Consider the following 24519-nt stretch of genomic DNA (forward strand, 5'->3'; position numbering starts at 1 on the left):
GGTCTGCTGCGTCTTGGTTGTTGAAAGATTCCAGCATGTGGAGGGAAGAGCAGGGGGAAAGGATGATTTTTTTACCAATATTTCAAAAAACTCAGCATATGAGTTACCTGAATAAGGGTATATATAGTTAAGTGAGTGTAGCAAATTTTAGAACTAAGTTGAAAAGCTGACCCGAGGTCCAAATGAGGAGGGATTTCAATGTCATGCTAAGGAATTTGAATTTTATCCTTTAGAAATGAGGAAATTTTGAAGATTTTCTGAAAAAAAGTTGTGTTGTATCCATGATTTTTACGCCCTTTGAGGCAATTTGATATGAGACCTGGTTTATTTGACATAAATTACCTTTAATTTCTAAGCCTCGTTTTCCTCATATGAAGTATGGTGGAGGGATTGAATGTATATGATCAGACTCAAATCAGTTAAAAATAAATGTAATTATTCAACAAAACCAGAAATATTTATTTGGTTGCCCCTGCATGCCAGGTATTGTGACAAACTATAAACACAGAACAGTTAACACACGCCTATAGTTATTATGTTCATAGAATGGACAGTAGAGTAATAAATGAAGGTAAAGCACTTAGCGCATAATGGATGATCAATAAATTGTCCACAATGATGATGATGATGATCTTGTAGTGGAAAGCAATTATTTTACTTTAACTATGGGAAAGTTGAGATTTATAAAGTTGAAGTGATCTGCAGAAGCCTTTAGAGAAAATTCCTACTAGAGACAAAACTAGAACCTTGGTTCTTGAACTGATAATGCTTTCTTGCCCTTAACCGAGTTTCAGTATTACTTTTGGGAAATTCTGAGAAAAAACTACCTGTGGATGGGGAGATGTGAGTTTTCAATCCTAGGTGATGGAGTTGGTTTGGGACTCAAGGAAGAAGCAAAGAAATAGAAAACACATTCTTCCAAGATGGGTTACTTCCAAAGGATGGGCAGATTTACTTGCCTTTTGAAACTTCTTGTTTCTAAAGATGGTTCAGTTTTTGGGAAATTAGCATTTATTCCTACTTCCAGACAAGAGGACAGTGATTAGCATTATGATATTCTCCTTTAGACCAATGATTACTATTTTGTTCTATTTAAAAAAAAAAAAAAAAAAAAGACCAGGAAAAAACTAGTTTAAAAAAAAAAAACTCAGCTGTTTCTTTAGGGCTGGGTCCAACCACAACAAGCTTCTGCATAACAATTCATCCGAACAACAATAAAAAAGACAAAAAATGTACAACCTTCACATCCAAATAATAGCTTCTTGGAATAAGAGAGATTTAAATACTTGACCTCTGAAGGCTTGGGGAGTGGTGTGTGTGCAGGGGGGAAGCTAGATTGGCTTGTGTTTCCTCTGGAACAGAAATATATAGATTCTACACTGCCTATCTCTCAAAATGATTCACGTCAAACCCACATTGCTGACCTCCTTTAATTCTCTTCCTACCAGGGTTTTTTTTCACCCTTGTCAAAGAGATCAGCCTACCCAGAGAACAAAAGACAGGGTAGCGAATGGCTTCTAAAGAACCATGAATCCACTAACAAGCTTCAGATGCCGATTAGGTCTAGTGACTCTGAGGAGCTGAAGTTGGTTTCTGGTTCCTTCAAGGGTTGGCCGCATACCAAAGCATGCCAGAAATTCCTTCCTGTACTTCACTGTGACAACCAGGCAGCATCTAACAGACCAAAAGCGCTAGCAAGAGAAGAGTGCCTCTAGACGAAGTCTCACATTGTCATCCTAACCGCACACTGGTGAGGAAGTATGAAACCTTGGCATGGCCTTATCTCCTATCTTCTTGGTCATTACAACATCCTCCCAACTGGCTTTGGGTCTCCCCAACTTTAATCCTTCCCACCAAAGCAGCCTGTGAGTGATTAAAATGCAAAGCTGAAAATTTAAAAAATACTTTATCCACTCCTACAAAATCTGAACTTCTCCATCCAGCACTCAAGGCCTTTCATTATCTTCTCCCAACTTACCTGTCTGTTCTCATTCCCATCCACACCTCCTCTCTAAAGGTATAGAGTCTCTCAGAGCTTCTGAGCCTATTATTCCCTTAGCCTGAAAGGCTGGTCCCCTTTAAGTCTTCCATGAAGATTTAATTCTAGGCTCATCAGCTCCATGATGCTTCATCTATCACCCTTTTGCATCACTCTTTGTCTAGCATAAAACAATTCCCTCTGCTCCTTGCATTATTTTTCTCTTTCTCCCAATCAGTAAACTAGGATGTTGCCTACCTACAATAACAATAATAAATTAAAAATTTAAAGGATACAAATTTTAAAAAAGAAAAAAAGAAAACACATTAAGACCTCCCTTTATTCTACTTCTCCTTACCACTATGCCTCCACTCTACATTTCTCTTTCCATGATTGACAGTAAATTTAATGAGAATTATCTACACTTACATTACCGACTTCCTCTCTTAAAATTCACTCCTCAGTTCTCTCTAGTCTAGCTTCTGTATTTAGCACTTCTCCAAACTCAATCTTGTCAAGGTCACCGTTGACCTCCATGTTGTGAAAACTAACCATAACATCCAAACCCTTGCTTTGCTAGACTGCCCGAATCATGTGAAGAAGCCCAGCTCCTTCTTTTTGAAATACTCTCCATCTTGTACTCCATGACAGCACCCTCATCCTGGTTCCCTCCAGCTTAGCTCCTCCTACATTGGCTTATTCGCCCTTTTCTACTTCTCTAACTCTGTTAATTGCCATCCGGCCTCAGAATTCATCTTGGGCCCTCTTTTCTTCTTGATCTGTGCTCTCTCCCTAGGTGTCTTCATTCTGTCCCAGTTTTTAAATAAAAATTTAAAACTTCTATGTGCCAAGGACTCACATACTTCTGGCTCTAGATCTGGCCTCTCCATCTAGACTTATACAGTCTATTTAAAAGCATAACAAAATCCAGTGTTTAAAGCAGTCCCTTCTATAATAAGCTCATATCCCATCCCTCCACATTCACTCAACTTGATTTACTATTCATTATATTAAAATAATTTATTACTTATTGTTGTTCCCTCCCCACCCCTTGCATATGATATAAGTTCCACAGAAGCATGACTCAAGGTGCACCTCTGTTTCTCTAAGGATCAAGAAAAATGCCTGCCACAGATTATGCGGTTGGTATATACTTGTCAAAGCATGAACTAATGAATGAATACGTACAGCTCCTGGAATGTGAGATGTTCTGGATTGGGTCCTGATCTTACTTATATTTACATCATTAGTATTTAGGACTGACTGTACCAGTGTCACAGCAGGAACTCAGTAAGTGATGAATTAACAAAGTCCTTTTGGAACTTTATAATCTCTGTTAATGATAGGATGGAAGATGTCTCCAACCTGATTTGAATTTGTTTTAGTAGATTGTACTATAGAAAGATTTATGAAAAGATCAACTAGAATGAGGTCAAATTACAAATCTAAACACATTGCAGAAAAAAATCCAATATTACATAAACTATCATAATAATGTTTCTCTTCCCCCTGTGAGACATCATGCCTCCCCATCTGTCTTAAATAGCATTTCATTTTCTTTTTTTAACTGAATTTGAAAAGAAATGGAATGTTTGGATGGAAATGGTGACATATACTTGACTGAAATTTAATAAAGAGGTTTGACAGCCTTATGAATTGGGACTCAAAGATGCATTTACATCACCTTGAATTTAGTATACTTATTTGAATGGCCGAGAAAAATTGTAGGGAAAGATAGAAATCCTAATAAATGACAATGCATTCAATAGAGCAGAATTTTCAAAGCCCTAAAGGGTTTTCAGTTCTTTTTTGGGTTCCAATGCTATCTCATTCTACAGAAAGGGGAGTAAAATTCAGTACTGCAATGAATTACACGGTGGCCATGAAAAAGACAAGCATACTAAGCACAGACAGGAGGAAAGTGAAACCTAGGACCCAAAGGCTTTTAAGAGTATGAGCAGGAAATAGCAAAAGGAGATTTGGCTTGGGTAATATAAGTGAATAAATGGAGAAAAACAATCTGAAACATTGATATGCAGAGTGTGCAAAAAGTGGCAAAAGTGGCAATAAAAGATAGCAAAGCACAAATAGAGTGTCAGTGGTTTTAATATGTGCTCATCTCCCAATGCTAGAAAATAGAAAGAAGGGTAGAAAGACAGAAAGGGAAGAAAAGGACGGAATACTTTCTCATAGTCAGCAGTCTGGTACAGCAATGAATAGGAGGTCAATAGACTTGGGTTCTAGAATACACGCCCACTAATACACTCCATGACTTTGGACAAGTTGCTTTCCCTCTCTGAGCAATAGTTTTTCCTTCCATAAAATAAAAGAGTTAAATCAAGTAGCTTTGTGATTCCCTTCAATTGCATCACACAGAAATGTTTTTGGTTCCAGATTTTTTTTTCCTTTACTTTTTAAACCAGTTTTTCAGTCTGAAGACAGAGGAAAAGTCATCAGCAAACTGAAGACTGTGAAAAAGGATGCAGATGAACCCATTCTGAAAAACATTAGAAGAGGACGCTAATGATAAACAGATGGGAAGTGGGACAGGAAATCAAAATTTGAGCCTCAATTCTGTCACTTACTTGCTCTCTGGCACTTGGTAAAACACATCATCATTCCAGCCATTGCTTTTTTACTTATAAAAAAAAAGACAATATTTCTTTTCCTATCCACTTTAGAAAGTAGCTGCAATGATCAGATAAACCAATACCATGGAAGATATTCAAACATATAAAAAACTATAAAGCATTGTTGTTTTTGCATTTTATTCTTGCAGATAGAATCTAGAATTCATCTCTTAAATTATCAGATGCTTTTTCCATCTCATCGTTTAGGTATCAGCTCAACCACTGCCAGCCTAGTCAGGACTTCTCCGACCAAACTTTCAAATAAATAATCCCAACTTTCACTAAGGTCTCTCTCCATCCCACTGGTAAAGTTGATTCTTTTCATTGTATCTACTTGTTTCTTCAGATGTTTACTTGATAATAGTAGTTGCTCTAAGACAGAATGGCAGCTCCAGAGAGCAGAAACAATCTGTTTTGTTCACTGTTGCATCCTGGATTCCATTACATAGATGACAATCAGTAAATACTCGCTGAATGAATGAATGAAGGTTTTGAGCTGTGAGGATCCTCATAAATCATCTGGTCCACATTCTTTGCTTTGCAAAAGAAGCAAATGAAATTCAGAAAGGCTATGTAACTTTCTGAATGTTGCACAGCTATTTGTTAGAGGTCAAGGGTGCTAATGGGCTAACTAAGGATTGATTATGTAAGTTTTGGTAATAAGAAATGTCAAATAGAAATCAGTCATGAGAAATACATATATGTGAGCACAAAGAAAATCAATGCATGCCAATTAAAGCTAGTGCATGCACATGTGCATATCTATTCTTCAATCCTATGAAATAAACAGCCCATCTATATATCAAGGACATTTAAAGATTCCAGGGAGAAAAGACTTTTTAAACAAGGGAATGCTATGCCTACTAGGGGCCAAAGACTAAAGATAAGTCAGGGGACCCCAGTTACCCCAATCTAGCATAGCTTGTCCTGACTAAGATTGACTACATTATATTAGGTTCTTGGTGGGGTTTTGGAAACCAAAGTATCAAAATGGAGCCCTCTCATGCTGAGCTCCGATTGGCTTGGGCAGCTTTGAAGATTGTTCATCTACCATATGCCTCAGAAAAGTCCAAAAAGATGAGGCATGCAAGTCACAGTGTCATCCATCTCCAAGTTAGTGAGACCTGCTGTTGCGCTTTAAAGAGTATAAGCCAAGGCACGGGGCAGTATACACTTGGGTAAGTTTTCTTTCTCTTATGTGTTGTGTTGGCTACTCTTTAGTTCTTGGTATAGGGATTTATGCTAATTCAAATCTATATGTGTTTTTTTGTTTGTTTGTTTATATGTATCTTCATTTGAATTGTTTAATTGCATTTTTTTTCTCACATAAATATGTGTATATGTCTTTCTTCCCTCCAGATTAGGGAAAAAGAGAGAAAGGAGGGAAAGAAAGGAAGGGAGGAAGCAAGGAAGGAAGGAAGAGAGGGAGGGAGGGAGGAAAGGAGAGTAGAGTGGGTGGTGTGGAGAGGAAGGGAAGGGAGGGGAGGAGAGGGAAAACTGGTCTTAAAGCCATGGGTGCTTTGATCAGATCCAAGAGGAGTCATCATAACTATTCGTGTTTATAAAAAAACTCCAAGGAGTAGCAATCACTCTGAAGTCAATTTCCACCAACTGGAGGAGGTGTTTGTTCAAACAAGAGCATGGGACTGCAGATTTCATTACCTGGCTGTAGATCCCAGAACAGAGGTCAGAAAGTATCCTCTGTTTCTAGCTGGAAGGACCAGCTCTAAGCCACGGATGACCTAGGATACAGTCAGAAAATGGAGCCCAGGGAAGGGGTCATCTCAACAAGCAATGCTCATATAGACACAGGTGTTTTTAACTTGAAGAAAAGGTGACTCAGAGAGGACACCATGGAGTACACTTTTAACACACTAGAGTTGGTTTGAAAATCAAATTGGCTGCCTGAGAGGATACCAAGTTCTTCATCAGCTGTTTTCCAAAAGAGGTTCAATCACGGCTGACCAGGCATGATCTGGCCCTTGCCTACCTCTGCAGCCTTGTCTTCTCGAATGCACTCTAATCTAAGCTTCAGGGAGACAAAACTTGTGGCTGCGTCCTGGATGTACCCCTGTTCCTTCTCATCGCCCCACCTTTATAGACACTTCTTCCAAATTCCCTGCATTTGCTTTTACTGTGATTATTCCCAATTCCTCCTTTATCCATACTTCAACCAGGCACTTCTGGGAAGCTTCTCTGACAATCCAACCTAAAAGGACTTGTTTCCTATAGCTTACAGCATTCTCCTACAGCATCATTCACTTCCCCAATTAGAATGAGAGCTACTAGACTCTAAACAATTGGATGTCTTAGTATGTGCCAGCCAGTGTGTTAAATTTTCAAATACATAATGCCAGACAATCCTGGAAGAGCCCCCTTTGTGTGCTGCATTATTATTCCCATTTCACAGACAAGGAAACTGAAGTTTAAAGCGGTTAAATCATCACCCAATGTTTCACAAATTGCAGAATCAAAAATCAAACCCAGACTAGTTTGATTCAAAATCCATGCCCTTCTGTCCACCCCTGTTGCCCAGTTCATGTCTTCCATGTGGATGTTGAGGAGGAAAAGGCTGAGGGGATTCTGCCTGAGATGCTTGGGATTGGGTGACACCTGGGGATTCAGGGGTGCACTGCGCTACAGTCACATTCCCACTCTCCACGTTTCAGCTGGATGTGAAAGAGCAGAGCTCTCCATCTCTAAGTCCCAGTTTCCTCTTCGCCAAATTAGTAAGATAATGACTGTCTCCCAGATGCTAGGACAGAATCAGAAGCTGTACAGAGAATGCTTGATGCCATTGCTAGCATTATGTTTTTAAGGGCTCTGTGAAAGATCGGGGGCAATCCGTCTCTGCTACCTCACGCCATGATTAAATTGCATGGGCTCAATAACTTAAGTTTTGGTTAAGCATTTTTAATTGTTTTAACAGTGGAAATCTGAGTTTTGGTTGGTAAGAGATTGAACGCAGGGGGCCCAGCCTCCAAGGCTACAGTCCATTTGGGAATTTATGAGGGGAGATCTGGGACCTTCATCTCAAGTACCCTATCGGGGCAGGGTCCTTACAAGGCCATCAATTTCCTTAACAAAGAACATTGGTTTAAATGCCCCTTAAAGCCACATTATTTACACAGTCATCCACTTCCTTTTGAAATCTCTGCCTGGAGGGTGGCATACCTGCTATCTTTTCCAGCTACTACTTAATTAGGCTTCAGTAAAGGAAGCTAAAGGCAGACTGAGATATGGTATTCAAAAGCAGTTTAATTTGGGGTTATCAGAGTGTTGGGGGGCCCTGGGGTGAGTGTGTGAAAGAGCCATGCAAATCACTGGTTCTACCAAATACCTCTAAAGTGACAAAGCATTTGGATCTTAAGAAGAAATTATGATCACTGTCAATAAGGAGAGAGAAAGAAATTGGATCTTTTCTCCACTTTACAGGAAAATAAAGTGAGACTCATAAGGGCATTACAGGCAAACACTTAGGTAGAGATTAGCTCTGTGGCATAGCCATGCAGTAGTACTGCCATTTTATAGATGAAGAAAGTAAAATAGCCACCCGACTCCCCCACCCCCACCTTCTGTGGCAGAACTGGGATCTGAAATCAAGGACAGACACCACCCAGGCAGTGCCACCTGAGCTGTGACATCTCACCCCAGATTCAAATCGAGGTTTGTCTGACTCTAAGACAATGTAGTTCTACTACACTTTGTTATTCTATGTTTACTGAGCCACTACTTATTTCCCAGGTCCGGGGAATACAGATGAATTAGACAAGGTCTCAGCATCCCAGGAACTGAGGGTCCCAGTGACAGGGCCAAGTAAGTAAATTGTGGCTGCACAGTATTTTGCCGTAATAAAGATGCTGCGGGAGCACACAGGAGCAGTCTCCAGCCTGATTCTGTTCAGATTTGAGAAGATCTCCCTTAGGAGAGTCTCAGTGGACAAGCAGGAGGTGGTGGGAAGCCCATCCGTGGCAGGGAGACAATAGGAGCAAATGGCAGGAGGCAGGAAGCGAGAAACCATTTAGTGGGTGTCAAGCAGAAGAGGATGTCGGAGCATGCAGTGCAATTGGCTGGATCTCACCACACAGGTCTCGAAGACTACATTAAGGAATCTGGATTTTCTCAAGGGCAATGTGGAGTCCCTGCAGGCTTTCAAATGGAGGGTGACAGAATGGTATTTGCATTTCTAGGTGCATGCTCTCTTTACACTGGATGATAAGCAGGGTCTGGCAAAGATGAAGAACCAGGAACCCATTGCACTAGTCAAGACAGCAGTTAAAGGGGATTTCAGGCAAAGCAGTAAAAATAAGGATGAAGATGAGGGACCGGATTGGGAGGGGGAACAAATAAAAGAGGTCTCAAAGTAAAATTGCCAGAATGACAATTGTTTGGATGTGAGAAATGACAGGGACGGAAGTGTTAATGATATTTCCCAAGTTTCCAGTTTAAGTATCTGGTTGGCGAGTGGCGCCACCAGTTGAGATAGAGAAAAAGAGGAGTTGCAGCGGGTTGGGGGAGAAGGATGCTAAGTTTTGTATTAGATGCGGTGAATTTGAATGCATGTAGGGCATCTGAGAGGAGCAACAAGTTAAGTAAGTCCATCGGTCAAAGTGCTGAGCTGAAGAGCGAGATTTTAGAATGCAAGGCTTAGAATGATGGGTTCAGAGAGAGAAAGAGAATAATAGAATGAGAACTGGTCCCCCCCGTATGGGGCTTTGGAAAGTGCTAATATTTAAAGAGTGAGCAGAAGAAGGGGGTCATGGTGGTCAGATAAGGAAAACTAGGAGAGGGTAACACCTCAGAGGCCCCAGGAGTTAAGAATTTCAGGAGTCAGATGAGTCAAGGAAGAAAAATGCTATAATATGTCTATCTAATCATTCTATTTAATAGAACCCCTTCCTGGCCTTCCCGAGTGGTTAATTTCAAGTTTCTATCAGATCTCTTCCAAGGACAGGGTGCTTTCTACTTAATTAGACTGCATTATTATTTTTAACATCCATAATAATCAATATTTATTGATCATTTTCTGAATGATAAGAACTATCCTAAGCACTATAAATCTGTCATCCTCAGTGACTAGCATGGATCTGACACATAATAGGTGCTCAATAAATTTGTGATGAATAAATTAATGGATGCATGAAAGCATATGTCATACCAAGCCTATAAGGAGGACCATCATTCCCATTTGACAGATGGGAAAAGATGTTCAAGGCACCAAGCCGGGAGCAGAGAAATGGTCCCCTAAGCCTTCGGTGCCAGATCAATGAACTTCTCCCATCCTCTCTGTTTAGGAGTTCGCTTAGGAAAAGGCACAAGGACAAATTAGAAAGTCAAAGGATTGAAGATGCTCAAGTAGTCCTTTCATCGGTAATGAGGCTGAATCCAATTATGTGCTGTGGTTTTGGATCCAGCTGGAGTTAGGTCCTTTCACAGTCCTGCCAATGGCAGGTAAAGGTTTAGTTCAAACTTATGAACAATTTGGGCCAGTGTTTGTGACTGGTGTTGAAAGCTAAAATCACCCTGGTATCTGTTCAGGTCCACTTGTCAAGAGAATTTTGTTCAGCCCTTGAAGAGCACCCCACTCAGGGAGGTTAAGCATAAAACATTGCTCTTAGCATACCATCCTCCTGCCCCAAACACTACTTGCTTAAGTTATCAGACCCAAGCTCCTGTGCCTGCTTTCCCAACATCCCACTTGTGACCTTGTGACTTCTCTGCAGAAACTTTCTTCGGGACTAGTCTACTCACTGTACCCCAAAGAACCTTTATTCTGGAACTTTATGGCAGAAAACTATTCACTTGGTCTTTTCAGAGCTCAGCTGTCCAGGTTTTCCCACTCCTCCTGGGGTCCCCTCATGTCATTTCATTTCATTAACAACCATTGCCTTCTAAAGCTCTCCAGTGAAGGACTGAGTGCTCTACTCTTTGTCATTTCCATCTGCATCATGCCTAGCACTGAGTTTTGTATGCAGCAAGTACCTAACGTAGATTCAAAAAACGAGTGTGAGTTCTGTCACTTTAGCTTCTAGCAGTTCTTGCAGATCCACGGTGGGGGCTACTTAGAGGACAGAGAAGGCAGCCTGTGGCTCTTGAGTGCATGAATTGCACACTCTAGACATGGAATATTTTATCTTTGTCTGGCTAATGAAAATGGAAAACCCAGTCACTCAAAAGTAATTATAACTTCAGACTTCCTTTATCTAAATTTCTCTTTGGTACTTAATCAGTAGTGGCTAGGAGAAAGTCAGCTCTCAGTTTCTCCCTCTGTTAAGTATTTAATGATCTGTAAACAAACACTTCAGACTGTGTTTCTTTAAAGATCCTTTTGTTACTGAAGATTTCTCTTGCACTGTGATTTTCCCCCCACCCCCGCCCTGCCCCATTATCTGTTTGCTGGTAGGCTGTTCAGCTTTGAGAGTACACATTTTATTAGATAACTTAAATGATTGAAAGGTAGCATAAATTAGTAGTTAAGCCTGAGGGCTTAAGAGTGAGACTTCCTGGAATCCCTTAGTGGGAGCTTGAGTAAATTACTTAATATCTCTGTGCCAGGATTTCCTTATCTATAAAGCAGGTAAAATGTTAAAACAATCTCATAGGGTCAATGTGATTAATCAAAGGAGCTAATAGAAAAAAATAATTAATTTAATCAAATTAAATTAACAGCATGAACTATTTCTGCTACTGTGACTCTTGTCTGGGAAGGGGGGTGAGGGTATCTGTGTGTGCGTGTGTGTGTGCGTGCACACTCTCATAGTTGTACTGAAGAGATGGTATTTTAAAGGAGGCATTTGACAAATCTAGTTTGGAGTTGGGCAGATATTGGTTCAAATACCAGTTCTGCCACTAAATGATTACTTGCTTTGAATTTGTCAGTTCATCTCCCCGAGCCTTAGTTTCTCCTTGCACAGAGTGGTGGTAACAACCCCCGCCTTCCAGCAACCTCGTGAGGATTAAAAGAGGGGAGTTAGGTACCTGGTATGTCAATGGGCCTGGCACAGGATGTCACATTCAGGAAGCTTGGTCTCTGCTGTGACGGTTTCCCAGTTCAATAAATACTTATAAAATGCAGGCCACTTTCTCAAACCTCACCTAAACATTTGGAGGTTCCATCGCATCATTTGGAAAGTGGTGATAAGAATGCCTGGTTGCCAGGGGTGCTGTGGGTTTGAAATGAGGTAACATATATCCTCCATGAATATCCTTCTGCTCATCATGGGGGAAGCAAGACAAATCCCTGAGTCCTTAAGAGGTAGATTCTTTGGAATTCCCTAGACACTCTTTTCTCCTTTGAAATCTGCTTCCAGGTGTTTGATTCAGTGCATCAGACAATGGCTGGCCTGAGCTGGAGGTTGGTGACATGGGGGTGGATAGAATCACTTCTGCCCCAAAGAGGAGAGGAGCAGATGTACAGATGGAAAATGTGAATAATTAATGGAAGTCCAGCTACGCTGCTATAGGCTCAGGATAGGGATGGGTGAAGGAATACCCTCACCTCTCTCTTTCTCAACTGCTTACCTGGCTATCTTCTCAACCACCTGCAGACTCACCCATCTATGCCAGCAGTCAGCTGCTCTCTTTTGAGCAGGGCCTTTGGTTTTGTGGATCCTATGTGGTCTCTGTTGCAACTACTCAACTCTGCCCTTGCAACATCTAATATGTAAACAAACTGGCTGTGGATGTGTTTCTATAAAACTTTGTTTACAAAAACAGGCAGTTTGGCCCAAGGGCAGGGTTTTGCTGATCTGTAATCTATGCAAACACACACACACACACACACACACACACACACACACACACACACACACACACCCCTTTGGTGACCCTGTGCTGAGTTTACCAGAGTGGGATGCATACTTCCCTGCAGGAGAAGCCTTGCCAAGTTCTGCAAAGGCCTGGAGGGTCAAACCCTGCTAGGTCTTTGCCTCATCTCTCTCCCTCGTTCCCTGTGATGGAGCTTTGCCAATTTTCTTTTTCCTCTCTAAACCCCCCTTTCTACCTGGAGGATTTAACTGTCTGAACCTCTTCTTACAATCTTCACCCCTTCACCCTGCTCCCACCTCCCTACTTGTCCACTTTCTATTCAAGTCTCAGCTTAAATGTCACATCTTCAAGGAGGCCTTTCCCGACCCCTCATGAAAAGGAGGTCCTCCAGTAATACACCTCTAAGTATTCCACTTAGTGGCATTTTTAACAATTGTGTTTAAATATTTATTAGGGTCATTTTTCGGAGCCCCCACCCCAACCCCTGCCTTTCTCACCCACCACTACTGCCCTTGTAATTAGCACAGTGCTTGGCATACAGCAGGCATCAGTAAATGTGTGGAATGAATGAATGAATGAATGGCATAACCCAGCAGGCAATTTGCACCATTTACTACCTGAGACTGACCGCACATGTTAGAGCAAGCAGCCGATTAATTCTGCAACCTCCAACAGCAAGGTTTTCACGCAATTGCGACTACCCATCCATCACTTTATTTTAAGCACATTACTTCTCCGTCCAAAAAGAAAAGGAAGATACAATTAGGGCTATATCCCTCACTTGCTTAATATTTCAATTTACCCCAGGGCATTCCCTTCAAGTGGAGATCACAGCTCATCAATATTAAAAGACTCCCCTGTCTAACATGGCCTCCAAAAAACAAGCGGAGCGTCAGGAGCTGGGAAAAAGCCTCCCTCTCTCTCCAGGTCACATGCACAGATGTGCAGTCAGGCACATGTATGTGCAGACATGCTTCTGGTCTCTTTAAACTTCACAAGGATGCCCTTGTTCTTGGCGACCCAGATTCACCTGCCTCGGCCTCTGGCTGCTTTTCAAAGACAGCCATCAGAGTTGGTCTTGACGTAACACCTTCAAACAAGCTCCAACTCGGTTCCCCGAACCTGACCCTTCCACGAGAGTCAGGAAGCCGATCTGGGCTGAGGGCTAGGATTCCTGTCTTCTGGCGTCAGAGGCCGTCCTGGTTCTTTTCATTCCAGCCCTGCCTCTCTGTGGGGTAGGCCTCCCGGGTCTCCAAAGGTGGTGGTAAGCCCTGGGCTGAGGTGGGACGGCTGGGTTGATCCTAACTGGTGCTGACTCCAGGCTGTTTGAATGCATCCATCAGACCTCCCGGTTGAGGGTTTCAGATCTTTGGTCCTGCCCGGCAGGTCAACCTTCCACCCCATCGCCTCCTTTTCCTGCTCTTTTGTTCCCTTGGTGACCCCCTTTGACCCTCTGGGTTAAAGGAATTCTTTTCTCTTCCCCAAGCTCTTGTTTTTTTTAAAAAATGCCCAGTTTAAAAACAATAACGATCTGGGATTTAAATTCTGAAGTCCAAGCTGAAAGGGCCCTGGGAGCTCAACTAATGTAACCCATCACTTCGTAGTTGGGGGTTCAGTCACTGGGCAAAAGGTCCCACAGCAATTAAGTGGCAGAGCTGAGTCTGGGCCTAGTTTGCTAGACATGGATTAGCCTCCTTAGCATCGCTCACAATTGGGATGGGGAGGGAAGTAGGGGAAGAGGCACCTGCCTTAACTGACGTTTTTGAGTGTCTACTAACTGCTATGCATTATACTCATCACTTTAGAGGCATTATTTCATTCTTTCTCTAAATAGAACTATAGGTGGCATATTAGTGTCCATTTTCCAGATGAAGAGACTGAGACTCAGAGGGGGAATGGAAGTTGGTAATCACAACCAATGGGCATTTGAACCCAGGCTCCTCTGTCTCCAGCATATTGGCCAAGACAATTGGAAGTGTCAAATGCATCCTATACTAAAAACAATTGGGCTAGTAGCAATGGAGGAGGATCTGTTAAAAGACAAAATACAGCTCAAAACACAGAATGACCTTATGTTGGGAGTATGGACTTTATATATGGGATGTTTTATAGGGTCATAATAACTGAAAGCCATTTTGAATGACTCTTGAAGAAGGCAGAGGGAGGATAAATATATATTTGCTTTTCTCTCCTCCTGTGACCCAACGGCACCAAAGCAGAAATAGTGGAAAGGAGAAACACTCCCCAGCTTCCTCAGGAGTCTGTCTGGATATTGAAGAGGACATGAACTTTAGAGGCAGGCAGATGGAGTTTCAAGTTTCCTTCTCTGAACTTTCTGGCTATATAACTTTGTATGATTCACTTAAACGATTAGTGCCTCAGTTTCCTTATCAATAAAGTGGGTATAATTATGCTGACTACACACAGTTTCTGGGAGGGCGAATAAAATAATTTATGCAAAGCGTTCTGACCACAGAGGCTGACAAGGCTGGGCTGGCATGGGTGGAATAAATTTAGGGCTAAGTGTGTAGACTCTGCCTAAATGTACAAATCACACTTGCACTACTTCTAGCTGTGTGACTGTCAGTAAGTTACTTAACCCCTCAGAACCTCAGTTTTTTCCTCTGTGAAACTGGAATATGACATTATCTCCTAAGGTTGCTTGAAGGACTGATACAGCCTCTGAATTAACAGTAGTCATAATGACAATAATAACAGCAGGAGCAAATACATATATAACACTTACCAGGTATAAGACACTGTTCTAAATGGTTTATACATATAAACTCATTTTGTCCTCACAACAATACTAAGAAGTAGGAATTATTATCAACCCATTTTATTGATAGCAAAACTGAGGTGTGGCTAAAATATGGCCAGGCCACACTTCCTATCTAGAATTCACGTTCTTAACCATAATTCTGTACTGTTTGGCAATGCTAAACACGTCACCCATCCTAGCTGATACATCATTGCCATCATATTTTTCCTTTTTCCTTTTAAGAGGCTGTCCTCAAGCCAAGGGAAGCTTTATTTTAAGAAAGTATTTTAGTGAAAGTTACTACGTTTTCCACAGAGGGAGATCTGAATGAATAAATGAGGCCAGGCAAAGTTATACTTTGCTTTTTTTTTTAATTTTAATTTTTTTTGTAAGGTGAGAGGTGGATTGTCTATTATGATTCCATGTTGTTAGAAAGAAAAATAATAAGAAATGCAACTCCCAGCGGAGTTCATTCTCCCTCCCCTTTTCACTCCCCCTTCCCTCCACCAGATGCTGTTTTCCTTTTCGGTCACTGTTGTTCTAAAGTCTCATCAGAACATCCACCAAGAAGACGTGGCTATTCATCTTCTTGTTTTCCTTTCTCGCCTTGGCCCAGAGCAGGCTAGGGCAGCCGGACAGAGGGGCTGGGAGGCTTTGTGATTCCCCGGCCCTTCCCATCACTGGTGGGGAAGCAGATCGATCCCTCCTCCTCCTTATCTGCCTCACACACTTGAGAGGAGAGAGATGGGGCCGGTAGGGGTGCTAATTGAGTTATTGGCCCTGGCTCCAAGACAGGGCCGAGGATGCTGTGTCAGGGACTAAAGACAAAGCGATGCTTATGGCAGGCAAGCGGGGGAGAGAAGAGAGAGAAGGAGAGACACAGAGACAGCGCGCATCTGTCTGGGAAAGACAATTTAAGGGGTCTGTTCAGCTTTGTTTTCCTAACTATATATCAGCAGCCAGCAGGATTTGAATCTCCGACGCCTTTAAATAGATGTTTGACAAATTGGAGATTCTTCACTGTCAGACGTGGAAAGAAAGCCTCAGTCCATTTGCAATCACCCCAGTCCAAAAAGGAAGAAACTAGGGTTCCGAGGTGCGAGGCTACTTTTGGGGGACACACAGCCCAAGATTCTTTCTAGCTGAGACCTGGACCTGGCTCTCCAGAAGAAAACAGGCTGGTAAATCAAAACAGAACCTGAGGCATTCCCCTCAATTTCATCTTCTGTAATGGATTAGATGTCATCTCAGAAGTAGCACATTTCCAGCACTGGCTCAAGATATATTACTGAGCATAACCCCTTTTTGGGACGCTTCACATTTTGTCTGACTAATTTGACCGTTACCTTCCCTCTTTCAGCTTTTATCAGCAGTCTGTCTGTATTTTATGACTCAGTGCTTTAGAAACAGAATTCCCAACTCTGCTGAACAATGCCTCCTGCCAGTGCCTGTTGGGGGCAGTTATCATTTTACTGATACCAAGCTTTTTAACTGAAACCTAGGGCCTGGTGTATGTTATATTTTTAAAAGGGGGATAAAAGGACCAGATAATTTCTACATTGCTGGAGATGGAGCCGGCAGTGCCTAAGAGGTCTTGTGGGTGGTGTTCATTTTAACAAGCAACTTATTATGTGTTGGGGGATGAGGGCACGGGGGTGGGAAAGTGGAAAAGGGAAGTCCCAGGGTGTTGCATAATAACACATTGGCACCTTGGGAATACTTCCGGATGTGTGGGCTTCTGAAAGTGAATGAGGATGTCACCATAAATCTGGCATCCACCCTCACACTGGTGTTACCAAACTCAGGGAAAACATTAACCTTTCTAAATGGTCAGTGGAAAAAGAAGGAGGAGGAGGAGGAGAAAAGCAAAGAAAGAGAGGAAGGAAACAAGGAGAGAAGGAGGGAATGAATGAAGGAAGCCTACGAATGAAGGAAGCCAGTCATCCAAATGGATGGCAGAGTGGCAGAGTGAAAAGCAGGGGCTCTCTACTCGAGTCTGGAGGTGGGAGCACATGCCTATGGTCTGTGTGATCTTGGGAAAGTTAAGGCATCACAGTAGGGTTCAGATCTCTCATCTAGACATGAAAGAACTTACATAGGCTCACATTAAACAAGGGTGCATAATGCCAGGCACACTATCTAGTAAGTACTCATACATGGAAGGTGTTGCTGATGAACCCAATGCACATGTGCACACACACACATACACACACACCCGTCCTACTCCCCTCTCAGCACAAAAATACACTGAAAAAAAGTAATGTGCACCAAGCACATCCAACATGCCAGGAATGGAGGCTAAACTTAGATCATCATTCAATCCTCATTCAATCATCTTACTGTTCTCCTATGACTGTAATTTTCAGTCAGTATCCATAGGGAAAAATCAACAAAAATGAACTTCAGTTCATTTAAATTAAAAAAAGATGATGACAAAGAAGAAGAGGCCCTGTTGAAAGAATACTACATACCTACAGAAGAATCTCTGGGAGGGCTGGAGAGCCAAGATTGAATGCTCTAAAGCCAAAGTCCAAGTTCAAGTTTAAGCCCCAGAAGTGGTCTCATGAAGACACTATAGAGCTGCTGCTCAGCACAGCTCCTTCAGCATTTATGCTAGATCTGTCACTAGTACTTTGGAAACTGGCATAGTTTGTGGCCACTTCCACCATTCTCATCAAAATGGTTTCTGCAGGGCTCCTATTTCTTTTCATCACCAGCTTCTGATCCAAAGTCTTGAGTAAGTGTGTCTGACTAGAGGGGTGGGGGGTAGAAGGGGATGTAGGGCTTACATCTATGCTCTAGCTTCAAGGTATACTAGGAACATGAGATTCTTGACTTTTCAACATTTATAGTGGGTGTTGGGTTCTGTTGCAGTAGGGAGTTATTCCCTAAATCTAGGAAGGGCATTCAGGTAGTATGAGATGGGAAGTCTCCAAAAAGATTGGTAAATGTTTTCCACAGGTGGGTACCAGGATTTTTACTATTTTCTGGATGATAACACTGAGGCAGAGCCAAGGCTGTACCTACAATGGCATGGACCGAAATCAGTTTCACACAAGCCTCTTCTCTTAACCACTGGCTTGACAAAAGTAATGATGAGAACAGCATCTACCTCAGCAAAACCTCTCACACTCTAGTCCCATTTCTCGAACTCATTAAAGCTGGGCATACTGGATGCTGAAGATGCACTGTCTATCCTTCAGCTGATCCTTCTTAGAGGCAGATGATTTTCCAGAGTCAAGGGGTTTGCCTGTGGAATGTATCCCTGGCAGCTGGGATCTCTGGACTGATTTCTTTATTTCTGGAATACTCTATGTCTCAATGACTCCTTATACTCTACATGTGCGACATGGCTGAGGTCTTTCTTTTAACACAAAGCTCCTTCCAGTACACAGGAGTGGGAGAGAGCCTTCCATGGACACTGTCCACACCACTGAGAGTTCTGTATTCCACATTACATAATTCATTGCTTTATAGCAAGGCTCCTTAACGCCAGTTCTCTCTAAGACCAAAATCCATCTATTTTTGAGGGTTGCTGACCACTGACCTAGACTGAGCCAGTCATTTTCCAAATGAAAAAGGCCAACATGCATGAGGGACGTGAGGTTCAAGGAGGCAAGGTCAGCTGGAGCACGACTTGCAGGCCGGTGCTATTTCCAACATAGCTTTTAGTCCCCACTAGTTTATAATTAGAATGCAGTTATTTTTCTAAAAACTGGTAAATCATGTCATAATTTTTACCTTCTCTTTGCATCAAATATCCAAAAGGTATGGACCAGGGGTCAGCAAACTTTTTCTGTAAAGGTCTGGATACTACTTTTTTTTTTTTCTTTTTGGCACATGCAGGGTCTGGGAATCCAACCTGGGTCTCTGGCATGACAAGCGAGATGTCTGCCACTGTGCCACCATTGCTCACCCTGGACACTGCTCATTTTAATCTCTAGGGGCCATACAGCTTCTGAAGCAACTGCTCAACTCTGTTGTAGTGCAGAAGCAGCCACAGAAAATGTGTACACTAATGAGTGTGGCTGTATAAATGAAACTTTATTTATAAAAATAGGGGGTGGGTTAGATTTGGCCTGCAGGCCACAGTGTGTAAACCTCTTCCATGGACAATGAGCTTCTACCTATAAGAAGCATGTTTATTTTTCTTTATTGCTGCATAGTTCTGAAGCAACATAGAACATGGATGACAGGCACCATATCCCATCTTCCCCATATCCTACCTTCTTTCCAGAAGGACTTAAGTCACATGCTATCTTAGTGCAAGTAAAAGGGGTTGTCATTTTCGAGCATAGTCTGAGAGTAATGGTGGACACCATAAGGAAGGCAATAAAGGCAAGTGTTTGGTTAAAGAGGAGCTCCTGGTTATGAGAAATAGTCACACATCTCAGAAATCACACCACGGAAGTGCAGATAAAGTTCTTGGGGACCACCTAACCCCATTTTGAAATCATTTCAAAATTTACAAGTGGTAAAACTGAAGCCCGGGCTAAGAAAGAGACTTGACCAGCTTTATACAACAAGCTTTTAGCAGAGCTGGGACCAGAGCCTGGTTTTCTTCATTTTAGCCCAGGGTGCTTTCTGCTTTATCACTAAGGCTAATATCAAGCTTTTTCTATGGATCACATTCAGATTAACAGAGGAAAGAGAGAGAGAAAAAATTCTTCCACCATAAAAACCCAAGGTGCTGCCTGGAAACCCTCCTGACTTTCCTACCTCCACATATTCTGTTTTTCCACCTCTGTTGTGTTGATCAGTCTCTATTTGGGGTCAAAGAGATAGTAAGTTCTCAATAAAGGTTTGCTGAGAATGAAATAAAAAATAAACCACACATGGTCTTTACCTGCACGGAGCTCACAATCTACTGGGAGAAAGAAGGTCTAAACAGACCCCCGTAATGTACTGCAGATGTGAGAACACATGCCTTGTCCTCCCTTTTAGCTTTCCCAGAAAATTGCCTTTCACTTGAGAAATCTTACTGCCAATGTTTTCATCCCTCCCTGGCTGCCCCTTCTCTCTTCAGATAGAGCACCTCTGTCTTTTGTACTTGCAAATGAATTGTGATTAGTTTTCACCTCCAGCCCAGGGGATTAACTAAGGGACCTTTGATCTCCAGGTATCGATTTGCATCTTAAAGGAAGTATGATCTCATCTGGGCCAGCTCAAAATTCCAGCCCTGCCCCCCAACCCCTGTCTGTTTACCAGCCCCAGGCTGGTCAGGGCCTCCCAAGTGGGGCTGAAACAACATCAGCCAGACTCGGTGAGAAGGCAGAGGAAAACACATTTCCCATCTGACTCAGTAAAGGTGGGAAAAGGACATTTGCTTTCTAAATACAGGCTGCTCTGCTAGTCCTTCTCCCTGAAAGCAGAGAGGTTGCCCGAGGTTCTGAGTCTGCAGAGGGGTCAGCTGTCCTCGCTAGAGGTTGAGTGGCAAAACGGACCCAGCACATGCTAGAGAATAAGACAAAATCAGGTTCAAATCCTGGTTCTGTCTTTCATCATTTCTAACTTCTGGACAAGTTTGATAATCTCTCTGGCTTTTGATTTTCTCATCCCCAAAGTAAGAATACACTTATTTCAATGTTATTCTAAAAATCTACAGTAATATCCAACCTGGCGGTTGCTGTGAAGAAATCAAAAATGTAGGTAAGGTAAAGCTTGATCAAAACCAGTTACCTGTCATCACCATCATCTATGAGAATACAAACTCCAAGGGGGCAGGGTGGCTGCCTTTTCTTTTTTTTTCTCCTATTCTTTATTCCTGGTGCTTAAGGCTCAAATATTCATGGTATAAAGGAGCGGATCATCATTTAGTCTTCAATATTCTTGTTATTGCAATTGACTCTTCCACACTGTCCATAGAAGTAGCAAAGACTTACCAATGCAATTGAAGGAAACTTCCTGGCGGCAGAAAAGGGAGCAGCCGTCACCATTGATCTTATTCATGTCATCACATTCTTCATTTTGGTCTCTGCACATTGGACATAGAAGAGAAATAGGCCAGGTCAGTTTCAAAACTGCAAATGGACATGGAAAAGGCCCTCTCTTTGTCCTGAACCTTCTGAGAGACCCCAGGCGAGTCCCTCTTCCTGAGCTTTCATTTCTTCAACTTCAAAATGAGTTTCATCAAAGGGGTAGATTTATAAAATACTATTAAATTTGTCTTATTTTGCATTGTCTGGTGTTTCTCCTAACTCATTCTCTGTGATTTCAAGCCAGTTAAATTAGAAAGTCAGAAGGGAATAAGAAATGGATGAATGAAAGAGAAACTGAATGCATAGACTTAACTTCCACAGCTGTCAAGGCAGTCTCATGCAATTTTAGTGTTTCTGGTTGATGTGCAAAAAGTTCGGGAAGTTCTATAATATAAATGCAGCTCCTTCTTATTCTCCGCCATTATACCCTCCTCATTCCTCCAACACACTTATAGGTAAAGGTTTTCCCATTTCCCACCCTCAGTTTAGTCATCCTTTTATCAGAAAGTTTTGCTTTTTCAGTTGGGTGTATCACTTCATGGTATCAAGGATTCCAAAGCCTTGGGACTTTGCTACTAAAACATAAAAATGTCCTGATTTGTTGTTATTGGAATTCTTTTCATCCTCACAGTGATTTTGCAGAGGTTGGAATGGGACCTAGGAGAGGAGAAGGAGGAGCAAGAACTGAAAGACTGGATGGATTGCTGCTTTGTGGAAAGTTCTCATCATTTTGGAAATAGAAAACGTAGGTTTGGATCCCATGTTTAAAGCTAGTTATATGCTCTTGGTAAAGTCATTTGATCTCCTCAGCTTAGCTGCCCAATACAGTAGCCAGGAGCCATGTGTGGCTATCTAAAATTAAATTAATTAAAATAAAATCGAATTAAAAATTCAGTTCCTCAGTCATATTAGCCACATTTCAAGTGCTCAATAGCTACGTGTAGTAGTAGCTGCTGTATTAGGCAGCGCAGAACGGATTTCTGAAATTATAGAAAAATCCACTAGACATTGTTTTTCTGAATGCTGAGCCTCAATTTTATTACCTGTTAAAACGGAGATAATAATATCCACTCCTTAGGATGTGTGCAAGACTGGAAGGTAACAGTAAGTGGCTGGCAGTGTGTGGTACATGGTAGACATTCAGGGAATCACAGTCCCCATTCCCACTTGGCCATGGGAGTTCCCCCCAGAGTGTGTCACAGCTGTCTCTCCCTCCCCAGAGACCAGCTGAGAACTGTCACAGAATGGAAGAGGCCTCAGACTTTTCCTTTCACCTGGGCAATTAACACTGGGAAATGTTTGTAGCTTTTCGGAGGTGTCAGAGTATCAGGATGGTGCCTTCCAATCAATCATCAAGATGACTCAGACATTACATTGATTGGGTGCCAAAGAGCCACCCAAGTTCTCTCCTGTATGCTGACCCATGAGCAAAGAAGTAGTCCATATTCCAAGCTGGACTCAGCCATCTCTGCTCAGGGAATCTCATAAGCAGGAACCTGGTGATGACTTTGTGGTTTTTAGCTATTTCAGGGGCTATCTGGGGAGAGAGTTTTTGTTTGTTTGTTTTTTTAACCTGGGCTGGTTTCCATAAGCTACAAAGAACACTTCTAATCTGCCTTCTCTCACCACACAAACAGTATGTCCTATTGGTTTAAGCAAAACATGAGGGTCACCACAAATATCTTCTAGACCTGATAGGTCTATCATTAGATGGAGAGGTTTTGAGAAACCTTCTTTGACCTCCCAGGGTGGGGTGGGTGGCCACCTTTTCAGTTAGCAGACACTGGCTTCATCTATCACAGCACTTGTCAAACTGACTGCCTTTGTTCATTTGAGAACCCCCTTAACTAGGCTGGAAGATGCTGAAGGCAGTGACAGACTCAGTTCTCCTGGCACGTCTGTGCCTAGCATGGTGGCTGGATACCACACAGCCCCTCCTTTGCTTGTTAGTTTTGCAGGGTTGTCAGGTCACATAGCAAGGCAACGGTGTATCCAGATGAGAACTGAATGGTCCCTCCCCAGAGACCAGCTGAGAACTGTCACAGCTGCTGACATCTAAGGCCTATTACTTACTGGTTGTGTAAGCTTGAGAAAAACTTTTTAGTCTCTCTGCACGTCAGTTACCATTTCTCTCAAATGAGCTGCCTCATAGGGCTGCTGGAAGGATTCAAGGACATCAGAATTTAACACAGTATCTTGCTCATGGTAAATGCGCAATAAATGTTTATTAATATTCTTATTACTATTATTATATCAACCCAGGTCTCCAGATTCCTCATCCAATGCTTTCATCTTTACACTATATATGAATTTGGGCTATTTATGAGTGAGCACTCATCCATTAGGGTCTTCACTTACAGTCAAGTCTATCTATATTTCTTTATGAATTCCCTTACATATGTAACAAGATAGCATGGATCATCCAGCAAAAGTCCTATTAACTAAGATAACACACCTGCTTTCTCACACTTTTGTTTGTTTGCTTTTTGCTTTCTTGCTTAGAGAAACATACATAAATTGCATTCAGTTTTCCCCAAAGCACGTCAACAAATATTTTGTACCAAGTAATTGATGCTTATATAGGATATCAATTTTAGGTAAAAAATACTTTAAAAGCTTTATTAAAGAAATAGTAATTTTTAAAATGAGCAATAAGAATAATTATAACACTAGTAGTTCTAGATTCATGAGAAGAATGACTTTGTTTGTAGTGTTTTACCAATACATCTATATCTGGCTCCAAGATAGACAGACTTGAGTTGGAGATCAGTTTCTTTTTTTCACTCTTTGTACAAAGAGTAAAAAATGTCAAATCACAATTGTGGGTTGTTAGAAATGACCGCAAGTGTTTCCTAGATATTCTGGGCATTCAGATCAATCTCAGAACCACAAATTATGGGGCCCTTCCCTCTCTGCTCAGTTTCCCCTGCTCCATCCGATGGCAACTGCATCAAAAGCTAGAAGCTGATGTCAACGTAGGAAAGAACAGTAAATGGCTTCCCTTCCCTCCTGTTTGTTGCATTCAGCATTGGAAACTATATGTTCATGATCTCCTATGGCATTGGATGCCGATTTTAAATACACCCAATAATACTTCATTGATATCATTCTCTGAAAAGTGAGGAACTCTATCTTTTTTGCCTGAAGAGTCAAATTCTCCGCAATCAGGTGATTTGCACCCTAATTCTGCACTTAAAAATTCTGACATCATGTTGGTAATATCAAACTCTTGACAATTCAGCTTTGAAATTGTAGATGCAGGATATATTGATGCAGATCCCCAAGATACACTACTTGAGCAAGTCACTTGAAATCATGCAAATCATCATTACCCATGTTAACATATTTCTTTTAAATGCCATTTCTTATTTCAAAGACTTGCATCAGTACCTTTCCTTTAACAGC

General features: G+C 41.8%; 1 protein-coding gene across 1 annotated transcript in view; it reads right to left on the minus strand.

Annotated features, from left to right (window-relative positions):
• The window catches only part of PAPPA (pappalysin 1), a 242206-nt gene that overhangs the window by 105639 nt on the left and 112048 nt on the right, over nucleotides 1-24519 (minus strand). The window contains exon 9 of the mRNA XM_077143649.1: nucleotides 21019-21110. Coding sequence (XP_076999764.1) covers nucleotides 21019-21110 — 92 coding nt within the window. The remainder of the gene's footprint in view (nucleotides 1-21018; nucleotides 21111-24519) is intronic.

This window comes from Tamandua tetradactyla, chromosome 2, assembly GCF_023851605.1.
Source record: "Tamandua tetradactyla isolate mTamTet1 chromosome 2, mTamTet1.pri, whole genome shotgun sequence".
Lineage (NCBI taxonomy): Eukaryota > Metazoa > Chordata > Mammalia > Pilosa > Myrmecophagidae > Tamandua > Tamandua tetradactyla.